At 33.8% G+C, this 14,992-nt stretch overlaps 1 protein-coding gene across 1 annotated transcript in view; it reads left to right on the top strand.

The window, feature by feature from the left end:
• Positions 1-14,752, top strand: part of LOC143251759 (serine/threonine-protein kinase OSR1-like) — a 17,261-nt gene extending 2,509 nt beyond the window's left edge. Inside the window, exons 2-7 of the mRNA XM_076503002.1 lie at positions 64-93; positions 8,453-8,514; positions 9,161-9,213; positions 12,266-12,334; positions 13,842-13,903; positions 14,360-14,752. Coding sequence (XP_076359117.1) covers positions 64-93; positions 8,453-8,514; positions 9,161-9,213; positions 12,266-12,334; positions 13,842-13,903; positions 14,360-14,470 — 387 coding nt within the window. The 3' untranslated portion in view covers positions 14,471-14,752. The remainder of the gene's footprint in view (positions 1-63; positions 94-8,452; positions 8,515-9,160; positions 9,214-12,265; positions 12,335-13,841; positions 13,904-14,359) is intronic.
• Positions 14,753-14,992: the final 240 nt, after the last annotated feature.

The raw sequence follows: 14,992 nt of genomic DNA, 5'->3' as shown, positions 1-14,992 counted from the left end.
TGGATGTTCAGCTAGGGACAAACAAACTTGTGTTGTTACACCTGTTATCTCTCACCAAGATAGCATAAAGAACAGACCTCTGAATCATCTCAGGTAGTAATAGAGCTGGAACTTTAGTCTTGCTATTTACATAACATAAGCAAACATTCTTTTAAAATTCTTTTAGTATTTAAATCAATTTTTTTCTAAAAATAGCATAAAAGAAAACGTTTCCAATTGAGGTTTTGAAATGAAATTAAAAGCAATTTTACACTGTACCTCATGACATAATGGGTAAATCTGAAAGTACATCTGTTACTATAAAATTGTGTTTTTTGAAAAAAACTGTGATAGAAAAAAAAGGACAGCAAAGAAACTTTATATTTTAATTGATGAAATATTATTCACTGTTAACTTCTAAATTATATTATATTGCTGTAATCATGGATGTCAATGAGTTATGCATACATATAATTTAAAGACAACAAGGGACCTGCTGGTCCATATAGGCTGTACTGTTTACAGAATTAAACTTACAAATTAAAATAAAATGCTCAAAACAGACTTTATCATTTACATATTTTTAAAAACTTCCTTTAAGCTTCCTTAAGTTAACTGTATCTTTCACATGTGAAGGCAACCCATTCTAAATGCCAACCACCCAATAAGATGACAACTCCTACTCTGCCAAAACTTGCGTTTGTGTTCCCATATCCCACCATTCTCATCATTAAGTATAAAAAGATGCTGCATTAATACTACACTATCAATTCCTTTTACAATCTTAAATATCTACTTAAGTTTTCTCTAACTCTTCTTCTTTAAAAAAAATTCAGAGACTTTTCCCATTGTTTGACAACTTTTTCATTTCAGGCATCATCCTAGCAGCTATCCTTTGAACCATTCTAAAAAACCTGTCTCCCTTGATATTTCACTTTAAGATTTCTAAATGTATATGGCTAACATCAAAAATCCCTCATAATTATGACTTAGTAACATTTGAAGTACTTATTTCAATGTAGAGTTTCTCATTAATTCATCAATTTCATCTGTAACAAAGCCTAACTATAAACCTTATTCCTTTATACCCACTAACATAAACTATAATGGATTCAACCTCTTTGCTGTTAGCTTTGATATCCTCAGTTTATATATAAAGTGACTCTTCCATTCCTATTAAATAACATTCACCCTGTATTTTAAGACAATCCCTGTTTAATGAGAATCTACCTCTCGGTGTGAATTCCTGTATGCGTGGTGAGGGACCTCCCAGGGAAGGTTCTGTTCTTTCTGGTTACCTCCTCTGGGATCTAAACATCCACCCACGTGTTTGCCGTGCGTGGCTAAGGGGAGAAAGAGGATCCTGGTGGTTGAGGGGTACAACCCTAACACACCACTTTGGCCTTGAATCCTGTAGACGGGAAGCCTTTGGGTGGCCCCTTGGGTCAATTGGCTGGTCCACTTGGGATAGAGTCAACCAAGTGCCAGTGTTGGAAGTTTTCAACGGTGTTGTGGACATTGTGTCTGATGCTGGTGTTTGGGTATAGTGCTCACGAAACCTTGGTGTTGCTGCAATGCCCTTGCATGACATTGTAGTGCATCCCCTCATAAGGCTTATTGATGGGTGGGGTCAGTGGGTACCGAAATTTTCCTTTTTTTTTATGGATCATCCTAGGAAAAATTTAAATAAAATAGTGAAAAAACAGGCAATAGGCAAACGACCATGTCTTGAAGACTCTGAGCAGCAATCTTCAGCGCCTGTAACACCACGTTACCTCATTTTCTTATATTACATTCTCTTTCAGAAAAACCTTTGGGGCAAATGTCCCCATTTTATTCAGAAGGGACTAGAGGGACTTGCTGGCTCTCCAAAGTCAGTAAAGAAGCTTCGATCTGGTAACGTATTGGTGGAAACATCCACGTCCCAACACAGTGAACTCCTCTTGAATTCAAAGGCAATTGGGGATGTACCTATTGAGGTTACCCCTCATGCTACCTTAAATTCATCACAAGTAGTTATTGTTGAGAGGGATTTGAAGAATGTCCCGAGTCAGAGATTCTCGCTGGTTTCTCCACTCAAGGAGTTTCTACAGTGGTAGCATCTCATAAAAGATGCAGTTACACTGCCGAGAAATGTCCTTGTTTTGACATTTACATCACTGCACCTGCCACCATCAAGGCAGGTTATCTAAATGCATGGTATGGCTGTACATTCCAAACCCTCGCCAATGTTGCCAATGTTAGAGGTTCGACCACTCAAAGACATCATGTCATGGTTCCCTGACATGTGCTCGTTAATGGTGGCAAGGACCGATGCCTGTGAGTGTGACACTGACCCACATTGTGTCAACTGCAATGGTTTTCACCCTTCTTACTTTCGTTCTTGTCCAAAATGGTTGGAGGAAAAAGAGGTGCAGCATTTGAAAATGACTCATAACATTAGTTATCCTGTGGCTCGGAAATTGCTGTCCGCCACTTCATCTCAGTCATATGCTGCTGCTTTTGTTCCACAACTACAGTGTGAGTGCAGTTCTTAAATGAACCAACTTCCAACCCATCTCTCCTCCCATACATTCCAACAAACCCCAATATCCACATCCTTTGGTTTCAAATACAGGCATTTCTTGAGATACATCTTTTCTCCACCCCAAGATTCAAAGCAATCATTCGTTCGCGTCCTCAATCACTGGAATCCCCTTCCAACAACAAAGACCTGCCCAATTGTCCCAGGGCAGGATCCATGGAGGTCAATAGATCTCCTCCAAATAAGAACAGTAAGGAAAACAGACGTGGTCGTAAACAGAAGGGTTCTCTAGCCACTTCGCCTACCCATCATTAAAAATGGCCACCTTGATACAATGGAACTGTCAAGGTTTATGTTATAATCTGGATGACATCATGCTCTGGTGGAAGCTGGATCAGGCAGACTGGTCCACTTTCACTGCTCTCAGAACTTGATCCTGCCATCGTAAGTCAGTCATCAATAGATGACTGTATGGCAGCAGTAACTGACTGTATTATACAAGCAGCTGCTCAGTGTATTCCTAAAACCTTGACATGTTGTCCATGATATCCTCATCCATGGTGGAATCCTGCCTGCCACATAGCATGGAAGACTCGAAAATGGGCCTGGGATACTTTCCGTAGATATCCTACACTTTTGAACCGCATCACTTTCCAACAGGCCCGTGCACATGCTAGGTGGGTAAGACGTCAAAGCCAGAAGGAATCTTGGATTAAGTTCACGACTAGCATATCTTCTTCCACCAGTTCCAAGGTCATATGGGACAGGATTCAAAGGTCAATGGGCAATATAATTCTGTCCCCTCTCAATCTTACTCTCTAATGGTCCAGAGGTAGCTGATGTCTGGAGCATTGCCGATTCTCTAGGTGAAAGCTTTTGCCAGGTATCTAGCACTTCTGCTTGTTCCTCCACCTTCTTGGCCATCAAGGCTTGGGCAGAGCATTCACCTCTTTCCTTTTGAACTGACTGTCTCTTTGACTATAATTGTCCCTTTATGCTGGTGGAACTGAAAATGGTCCTTCATCGGTCTGGCAGTACATCTGTTGGATCAGATGATGTACACTATGACATGCTGCGTGATCTCTCTCCTGCTTCTCTTGATATTCTTTCAATTGTTTTTAACCGGATCTATTGGGAGAATGTTTTTCTAATGCCTGGTGCCAGGCTATTATCTTACCTTTCTCTAAGCTGGGAAAGATTCCAAGATTCCTTCAAACTACCATTCAATTGCTTTGACGAGCTGTCTCTGTAAGACCTTAGAGAGGATGGTTAATGCTCGTCTTGTTTGGTTCCTCGAATCAAACAGCCTCCTCTTGCCTACCCAGTGTGGGTTCTGATGACAGCACTCCATCACGGACCACCTAATTCGATTTGAAACATTAATCAGAAGTCTTTCTCAAACAACAACATCTTGTATCAATATTCTTTGACATTGAAAAGGCTTATGACACAACACAGAGGTATGGCATTTTGCGAGACCTCCATATATATGGGTTATGTGGCCATTTACTCATGTTTATTAAAAAATTTTCAATGGGCAGGAGATTCCAAGTTTGTGTGGGTTTGACACTTTCCTGTTCTTTTCTACAGAAATTTGGGGTCCCTCTGGGCTGTGTTTTGAGTGTCACACTTTTCAGTATAAAGATAAATGCTATCACTAAACAACTCCCTGTCACTGTTGTAAATGGGCTCTATGTCGATGACTTTCACATTTCGTGTCAGTCATCGAACATGAGATATATTGAGCAGCAACTACAAACTGCCTTCAATCGTGTACTGAAGTGGACCACGGCGAACAGCTTTAATTTCTCTCTCTTTAAAACCATTTGCATGCACTTTTGCCACCAACGGGGTATTCACCCTGATCCTGAACTCTGTATTGGTGAAGTTTTGCTGCCAGTGGTCCCTGAGACCAAGTTCTTGGGGCTTATCTGTGACCGTAAGCTGACCTTTATACCACACTTAAAGCAGCTACGGGTCAAATACACAAGAGCACTGAACATCCTCCGTGTCCTCTCTACTGCCAGTTGGGGAGCAGATCGATGTTCTATGTTAAAGATCTATTGTGCTCTTATTCGATCTAAACTTGACTGTGAATCAATGGTCTATGGCTCTGTCAGACCCTCGACCTTAAAGATGCTGGACCCCATTCATCATCAAGGACTTCGACTTTGCACTGGGGCTTTCCGCACCTCCCCAGTTCAAAGCTTATACATAGAATCTCATGAACCTTCTCTGCACCTTCGCTGTTTGCAACTGTCTTTACTATATTCTTTGAAACTTCGTTCCTTACCAAAGCATCCTACCTGGGGATGTGTTTTCCTTCCTGAGAAGTCAGTGGTCAGCCCATCCCACCATGGCTTATTACAGCCCCCAAATGTGACCTTTCTTTAAGTCATCTGAAAAAGGCAGATACTCCCAATTGGAAGTACCATCTTTTATTTACTGAACATCTTTCGAACAATCTTTCCATTCCAATTTATACAGATGGTTCCAATTTCAGGTAATTCTGTGGGCTCTGCTATGGTTTGTTGCAGTTCGGTGGTTGCGCACAGAATCCTCTCTACAGCTTCTTTGTTCACTGCTGAACTGTATGCCATATCTCTTGCCCTAGGTCATATTGAAGCTCAGCAGTACTCCAACTGCACTATTTATACTGACTTGCTTAGTTCTCTACTGGTCATGGAATCACTTCATGTTGGCTCACACCCTGTTCTCGCTCATATTCAAAACCGACTGGCCCATTTCTCATTAACATCTCCTTCTATTCAGTTTTTCTGGATACCAGGCCACGTTGGTATTCACGGGAACGAGCTTGCAGACACAGCAGCTAAATCTATCTGCTCTGGCACAATCACCACTGTGCCTATTCCGTACATGGACTATGGTCCTGTATTCAAGGCTCGGCTCCATGCCAGCTGGCAGTCCACTTGGAGTGAGCAATGTGACAACAAGCTTTTACAAATAAAACCCTATATTGGACTTTGGCCATCTAGCTTCTATGAGGTTTGGAAGGAGGAATTTGTTCTAACTAGACTATGCATTGGTCACAGTTTTTAACTCATCGTTTTCTTTTATCTGGAGCTGTTGCACCAGTGTGTAGTTTGTGTAACACTCAAATCACTGTAAGCCACATTTAACTTTCTTGCCATCGTTATGACTCTCAACAACGGCACTATTTTAAACATGTTCTGTCCCAGGGTTTGTCCATAACATTGGACAGTGTTATTGGTGACAGTGACACTGACCACCTTAATAAAGGTTTTAGTTTTTTAATGGCCATTAATCTTTTTAATCTCATTTAAGTGTTGGATATTTATTCATTACACCTTTTTAATTGTGGTTCCCTTTTAAGAGTCTCAATCTCTCTAGTTCAATTTGAAATTGGAAAATGGCCAGAACATTAAATAACTTGACGCCAGGACTGGAAAGGCCAACTTCAGGTGACTAACACTGCTGTTTGAACTATTCATTTGAACTACCCGTTAGTCGTCCTGGCGAATTGTTATTACAATTTTGCTGCATGTCTTTTAACACTTTTATTACTTTACCTTTTGGTACTGGCCATAATGACACATAACCTGGAACCAGGACTGGAAAGACCAACTTCATGTGACTGATGGTAGTTCTTGTACTTACCTGTTAGTCTTCCTGGCAAGTTATGATCATTACCATTATGCTACAGAAAGTCCTTTACAACTTTGTAGACTGGATGTCACATTGGTTTTATGCCATTTTATGTTTTTAATTGCTGTTTTGTTTTTACCTTCATTTCCTTTTATGAATTTTACTACATTTACTTTACTTTTACCTTTTTACCAGACATTTGGCTAATTATTATTACGATTTTGCTACATGTCTTTTAAAACTTTTATTACTTTACCTTTTGATAATGGCTGTTATGACACATAACCAGGAACCAGGACTGGAAAGGCCAACTTCAGGTGACTCATGGTGGTTCATGTACTTACTTGTTAGTCTTCCTGGCGGGTTATGATCATTACCATTATGCTACAGAAAGTCCTTTACAACTTCTCTTACTCTGCTTTCTCTCTTAACATTGTAGACTAGGTGTCAACATTGGTTTTATGCTTTTTCTGTCTTTCAATGCTGTTTTGTTTTACCTTCATTTCCTTTTAGGTATTTTACTACATTTAATTTCTTTTTACCAGACATTTGGCACAGATAGCCTAGCTGCTTTGTGCCATAAAACACTAAATCAACCAACCAACCAACTTCATCAGAATCCTCCATTCTGACTAATGCTTTCAATTCATTGATTTTATTATTTATATTTCTAGTAATACAGAATCAGCAATTTAGTCCACAATTAACTCCATTCCTGTACATTGTTTTTATGCTATTATTTTATCTTCATCTTCATTATTCTGGCCCTCACTATTGTCTAGTTCTATTTTAAATCTACTGTAACAGACAAGTTAATAGCCTTTGCAAACAAGCCAGCATCTGCCTTATTTAAATATTAAAACATCCATTTCAAAAGCTCCCTTTTTCCATTGAACTTCATCTCACAGATCCTTTTGGCCAACTTTCTTGTGATTACTTATTATCCTAAGCCTAGCATTCTTCTCAAATGACGTATTTATAATTTCATCCTACAGTTAAGTCTTGGCAGAATCCATGAAAGAATCAGTGTATTATGATTATTTTCTTTAATATATCTTTATCAGCCCCTTATAATTAATAGTTAATTCTTCTGACCTACCCTTCCCTACATCATTAGTCCCTATGTGCTCTACAATGACTGCATGACTTTACAATTTATAGTGTTCCACATCATCATGGAATGTAATCACTGTGAATAGTAAGGGTAGGTTGATACCAATATTGTAGGTTTAAAATCAGAGTTTTGTAAGATCCTGAGGTATTACAGATTGCTTCTCTGAGGGATATATATCACTATATACTATATCACAAGTTTTGTTGGTTAAATCCTCCATCCATGCTCCTGGATAGTATAATCTAATTATTTTCCCTTAATTTACCCAACAGACTATTTTATTCACCTGCCATACTAAAGAATCACCTATAACTATAACTTCTTTACTTTTTTAATAACCATCTCTAACTGTCTCTTTTGTTTTCTTTCTCTTCACTAGTTCATCATTTGCAAATATAAAGGCTAAAATCTGCTACTTAACAGAATCTGCTCATTACAGTTGAGTCCACTATTTCTAACCCTATTAGTAGTGTTTTCAACTTCCTGAAAATCATAATTAGCTATTGTTGCCTTCAAATGTAAGAACTTAACACTCCTACGAAACGTGGGGCCTAATAGGCCCCAGAGCAAATTTAAAGGTTATTAATATTAGGCTAATAATTTTGTATTTAAATGAAATTGCCATTTAAATCCATTAATGAATGGATTAACGAGATTCCCACTGTCCCTATCTACTATCTAGCGAAACCACAGTCAGGGGAACGGGCTTGAAGAAATCAGGACTAGAAACGTCTTTTCGTAGGAGTGTTTAGTTCCTTTTGAAATACTATTGCCATTTCCCACAGTTCATCTTCTTTTTATCACCTTTATTCTATTTGGGATAGCCTCAGATTTCTCTTTCAGTAAAAAGGTCTTTGTACAAACTGAACACTTTCAGCACTAACTTTTCTGAAAGTGCATTCCAGTCCCAAGTTCTCAAATAAAAACCACTCCTTTCACTTTTTGCCTTTACAAGTTGTGACCACTCAAAACCTATGCTGCTCATAACTGTTGCAACATGGGAATAAATGAGTAACTCCAAATGCAAGCAGTCTGTTGACAACACTGTTAAGCTTAATGTTATATTGTAGTTACATATACTATACTATATTATCATAACTTATCTTCTCATTAAAGTAATTAAATTTATTTTTAAAATAAGAAGAGACAAATAACTAGTTTTTAGAATAGGAAAATAAAGTAAGTTTATTTTTCTTTCTCTTAAATAGAAAGAAGAACATGTGAAACTTCCAAATTCTGACTCCAGCATTGGCTTGATTTTGAGGTTAAGGTAAACTAGTTTTTTGTGACAATTTTCAACATTGAATTCTGAGACTTTTTATAATCTGATACGTAAATTTATAATAAATGGTATTTCAATATAACCTTGTGGTGTACTTATATGAAGATTTAAAGTATAGTTACTAGAAAACTAACATACTCAAAAATGATTAACTTTTCAAACACTTGTACAGTGCTTGGGTAGAAAGTAAATATTTCTGCTCAAGAAAAAAATCCAATATATCTGTTGTTTGTATAAATAAGATGTAATGGACAAAGTTATTGTAGTTGTTAGATTTTTGCATTAAACTTTAGAAAAGTGGGTGGATTGTACAGGAATCATTAGAGTTTGAGTAGAACAGATTAAGATCTTGATATTTAAAGGATTTTAGTGGGTGGTGCAATAAATTTAGGAACTTGTGATAAAATATAAGAGGAATAATTAGCAATAGTTTTATATATATCTACAATCAATGTAAATGTTTCACATGTTTAAAAATAATTTAGTTCCAGTTAGAATTACTTACAGCACAATTTTTTTTTCATTTATCAACTATGTCTTGATTTCTCTCCTATTTTATTTATAAAAATAAAATGATTAAAAATTAAAAATTGGGATTTAAATTTACATAAACTTTTATTTAATACCCTTTCAGAGATGAAAAGAAAGAGTTGAATGATATTAGGTTTGAGTTTTGTGAAGGCAGAGGTAAGATAATAAATATAAATTTTGTTTGTGGTTTTCTATTGTGTATTTTTTATGAAAGGAAAGAAAAACAATATTGTAAATATAAATGTCAATAAATAAAGTGTTTTACTAATAATTATTAACAGAAATATATTTGCATCTTTCAAAGAACAGTGGTTTCTGTTAAATGAATAATGTGGCTAACTTAAGTTGACTAGAATAAAGTCTTTTCTGTGTTTCTACACCATTATTTATAGACTTGTTTAATAAGAAATATTCAGTTATGTGCTATTTTTGTTTTGTTTTTATTAACATTAATACATTATATGTCTATAGATTATTATGAACTTTCACACAATGAAAGATGATTGTCATGTATCTTAAAAGCAGGAACTATTGTAAATTATTCAATACACATACACAATGTAGAATTATCTTAACATATATTTTGCCTTTCTGACAGTTATTTGAAGCTTACAATATATTGAATGAAATGTTTGGTATAGTAAGTAAAATGGCAATTAGAATTCATAATATTTTAGTTATAAGGCAAATACCTATCATAAAAAAAAAATTTAGTGATCCTCTCAGGTCAATTTTATGTAGATTAGGTGTAATGACTTATTTTGTCATATAAAATTGTATTTACTGGCCATTCAAAATATAGTTATAAATCATCATGTGGAACAGATGAATTGACATTTTTTTTAGTTTGTAATATTCTGCCTCAACATAGAATATGCTCCCAATTAATAGTAAGGGCAAGCTAGTACCAAAGTTGTAGGTTTAAAATTAGTGTTGGTAAAGTCATAAGGTATTGTAGATCACTACTCTGAGAGATCTGTTTTCAAAGTGAAGAGTCACCTGAAAGGGTGTGTCATCTCTCCCAAGAGTATCCTGTAGACATGCTTGGTTTACCAAAGACTGAATGTGCAGGCAATTTTATTTAGTCAGTTCCTGTCATCAGAATATAGCACTATGATATATTCAATAAACGTGTGGCACCTGCATATGTAGAATCAGTGCATCTACCACTGCTTATTCTTACTTACCATGACTTTCATATGTATCACATTCCTGTTTTAAAAGGGGTGAGATGTAGTTTTAATTCTCTCTAAATGAGTATCCACCTGTTATTTGGTTGTAGGGTGAATTGTCACTCATATGTAAACTGAGACAAGGTTTACTGCGTTTCACATACACACACCCACATAACGTATGCAGCAGTCATGTACATTTAAGATCACCTCACTAGTCATCATATACCTTACTTGTATAACAATGAAACTGAGGGAGAGGAAGTAAATGGTGATTAACATTGCTGTTAAACATTAATTTTTCCTTTGTGATTGTTATATTACCAGTTATGATTATTTTTAACTGATTGTGGATGGACTCTGTCAGTTGGACGGATCTGATATTGGAGAAAGAATATTGATTATGATTCCAAGTTTACTATGTAGTTACATGAAATGTGGCAAGCTTTCACTAAGGTGTATGAATGAGTCTGTTGTACACAAAATATCAAATAAGTTAGAAAAGTTGTTTATTCTTAAGATATATCTGTGAATTGATGCTTTAACAAGTTGAAGTGCAATATGATGTTAATGTGAAGAATAAAAATACTTAACCTCTAAAACATCTAAAATGCTCATCTATAGTTTTTTACCCGGTATCCAGGTATATTCTGTCTAGTATTTACTCTCTTCTACCATAAATGTTCCCTAAATCAGCAATGCTGGGTAAAAGGAATACTTTATACCTTTGAAGTCAAATATATAATAACATTTTAAAGGTTGTGATTTGCACACTTTGACCTTTACATGTATATAGAATTGTTTTGTGCAGTGTAGCTGTATAATTAATCATAAAAGAGAGATTGAATAATTTTGTATATTATTCAATTTATTAATGAAACCTGTACAGAATTTCTCTCACATAACAAAAGTATTTATTCCAAGTTTACAAACCACACACATATATAAATAATTTGCAAGTTGCATGCATTTTAATTATCAGATATTCTGAGTCAAAATTTAGTAGTTTTGAACTTCATGATTTTTTATTAAACACATGTAACATTTACAGTAATGTTGGGTTATATTTGTCATACCACATGTTTTAGTAATGATTGTGGACTCTTTATGTACCATAGAAATATTTTAAATGTTGTGTTCTAGCTCTTCTGTTGTATCCTAGGTCATTTACGCATATTTAAATAATGTGTATTTTAAGAATAAAAAAAACTGTACTGAAAAGTGTAAGTTACCTTACTGATATCTAGTTATTTCAGTGTCTGTGGTCAACAAAATAGTGTGGAGGGGGAATTGCAAGAATTTCTTCTTAGATAAATTTCCAATATTTGAGTATTTTGCCTGTATTAGATTATTTGCCATGTTTTACTTTGATTTAATTTTTTTTACATAAATGCTTTAAAGAAAAAAAAACATTCAGTTATAACTAATCAATCAAAAAATGTAGCTATATAATAAAATTAAATGAATTACTTTGTAAATTAGATACCATGTTGAGCATGGTAGGTACTAATGTGAATGTTAATTTGAAGGAATGACCATTTAATGTATATTTTATTAACATGTATTTTAATAGTCAAATTAGTTTTATAAATTCAGTGAGTAGTGTATGAACTGTAGCTTTTAAAAGAACAACCTGGATGAGTTGTGTGGGATAAACTAATAAGTGTACATTTATTAACAATGGAATAGTATGTTCAAGAAGTTATAATTTCAAATCCAAAGACATAATTTTAAGTTGTTATCCTCAACCATCTTGAATTATTAGTATCAAAACAGAAAGTGTATTTTGATGTTGTATATTTCAGAAACATGGAAGTGAGGTGCAGGGAAAAATATATTTTAAAAAAATTGTGCTAAAGTAATGAACAGGTATTAGAAATCTATAAAACTTGTACGTTTTCAAACATAACTATGTTTCATGTGAAACAGACAATTTGACAAAGCTGACAGTTAAGTACATAGAAAACTGAATGTATTAAGAAATATTTACTAATCCATAACAAAATAAAGAAATAATTTCATATTTCCTTTTTTAGACTTTGTAGACGAAATAGCAGCAGAACTTGTAGGGGCTGGACTAGTGGAAGGAAAAGACCTTGTAATTGGTAATTGTTTTTCCTACTTTCAGAGTAATGTGTAACCTATGGAGATTTTTATATATTTGCTTACATAGTTTTATGATAAAAATTATGGTGATTATATAAGAAGCAAGTTTGAAAACATGATGCTAACTGCCAAGGGAAATGTTTCTTTGCTGTAGTTTAGTCAGTGATGCAACTTTTCATCAATTTTTTAAGTTCTATAAAACTTTACATGAAATTTATGTACAAAATTTGTTTTCCTCCATTTTATAAGTGTGATGTTTGAGGTAGTTGATATTACACTCATTGTGTTTTTTCCCATTATTATTTTTGGTTTTTGTACAATATCCTATGGATTTTTAACCATTTTATAATTTCTTTTGTAAATGATACAATAAATTAATCATGTCATTTAAAACTTTTTTGAATATTCCAATATAAGTATAGGTATGTTCTGAATGAATTTTGCTTATAATATTATTTAACCAATATATCTAGTATTAAGTACGATTAATTTATCTTGATTTACAAGTTTTCTTCTGCAGCCATAATATATAAAATCAACAAATTGTCCTCTTATTTTTATCCATGGTGGGCACAGCACAAAGAACCCATTATGTAGCTTTATGACAAACAAATTATTTTATTTTTATTTTTTAAAATTATTTTATAGTCAATTTATTTTGTAAATAATTTCTATTTAAATTTTTCTAAAATTATAACAAAAATTGTTTTCAACTGTGGTATGGAAGTTCCCACCATAATGGTCTAGACCAGTTATAATAAAAGTATCATTAAAAGCAACCCATTTTTAATGTGTAATTCAATTTTTTTATATTTAATTTTTTTTAAATTTAGATTAATGCTAAAACGTGTATGTGTTAATATAAAGGGTAGTAAAAATGTTTATTCTCACAGTTCTGTTATCTAGTCCAGTATAAATTTCTGAACAGGGGTATCTAAAAATGCATTTGGTATTGATTTACTTATGATCTCAAGGTTTGTATCTAATAATGAACTGACTTAAAGCATTGTGAGAAAACTACCTGCATTACTTGTATTATTATGTACTAGCTTAGGCACTTAATAACACATTTAATTTTTAGTACTCCAAGTGAAAGATTTCTGTAAAATTTTAGCTGCTTATGATATAATTTGTTTACTTTATAAACATTAAAATCTGGTTTTGTTGTAACAGAATATACCTCAGTTGCTTATTAATAATATATTTAGAAAATACTTTATGGCTGGAAGTGTCAATAAAGTGAAATCTACATGCACTTTGCTCTAAACAATTTATTTTGGAATTGGAAAGTGCAGAAAAATATTATGAAATTCTAGCTTCAATATTTCAAATATTTGGTTCTTATGAATAAGTGCACTGTTTATATACTCATCTGAAATTCTAGTTTCAGATAAAACAGAAATGATAACAATAGTTTTGATATTTCAAAGGAATGTGTATGCTATATATCTATCTATCTGAAATTTACTGTGAAAAAATATTTAAACATTATATTTTTTACCATAGTTGCAGCTAATTTGCAGAAACTGGTAGACAATCCTTCTTTGGAATCATTAACATTTTTGTTGGTAAGTGATTTTCACAGTAAAACTTAGTTTTTGATTAGTATTCTGTTACTCTAAATCAAAAACATATATCACCATGTTTTACCTTTACTTTTTTATGCAGTGTTTCTACACACTAATTGATAAAGGCCAATGGCAAAAAAAACAAACACAGGTTCAAATCTTGATCTTACGAATTAGAAAACTAAGAAAAATAAATCTGTGTTGGAATGTGTGATTCTTGCAATACAATTCGAGCTTGCACAGTTTTCAATAATAATTATATATCTGAAACATCAAGTGCAAATTTTACTCCTTGTTTTTCTATGTTTTAATTATGGTGTAATTTTGAAAGACAGATTTTATCAGTGAAAATAAATAATTATATTTTGAAATTTAAGGGTTTGTAAGCAGTAGTTGTTGAGTAACTGTAATTACCTAAATACAGGGACATTGTTTTATAATTACCTTTTTTTTCAGAATCCAAGTAATGAAGATGAAAGCTATGAAGTACCAGATGAGAAATCACTTGTTGGTTATGGGCAACTTTTTTTAGAAGTTTATCAAAATGAACAGCTCTGTGATCACTGAATGTATCTTAGATTATGAATAAGGAATGCATTTCTATTTTTCAGACTTTTGAGTAAAAATCAACAAACTAAGAACAGTTATAGTCATATCCTCCATGAACAAAAGTTATAGAAAGTAAAGTGTATGGGATATCCAGATTACTATTGCATTTAATTGATATTTTCTTACAATTCTGTTTGAATTTTTAGAGTGCTAATGTACAGTTCCTGAAATTCCTGATGCCATTGTGCTGGGTTTAATAAAATGAATAATTGATTTATGAAAACAACAGCTGGAACTGATGAAAAAGTGGTACGTTTTATTTCAGAAATAAGACTCATTTTCTAACCAGTGTCTTTACATTACTTCAAAAGTGCGTTGTTAATATTCTTGATATTCAGTTCCAAATGACTACATACAATGTGATGACATGCAACATGTTTAACATGACTATCTTCCCTGGTTAAAGTATTTTCTGCAGAGTTTCTACTGGATATGGTGATATTAATATGATTTCATGATTATTTTGCACAGTGACATTGC

The sequence above is a fragment of the Tachypleus tridentatus genome, chromosome 6 (assembly GCF_004210375.1).
Source record: "Tachypleus tridentatus isolate NWPU-2018 chromosome 6, ASM421037v1, whole genome shotgun sequence".
Classification (NCBI taxonomy): Eukaryota; Metazoa; Arthropoda; class Merostomata; order Xiphosura; family Limulidae; genus Tachypleus; species Tachypleus tridentatus.
Note: the sequence above shows the minus strand (reverse complement) of the source record. Positions and strands in the feature narration are given on the sequence as shown.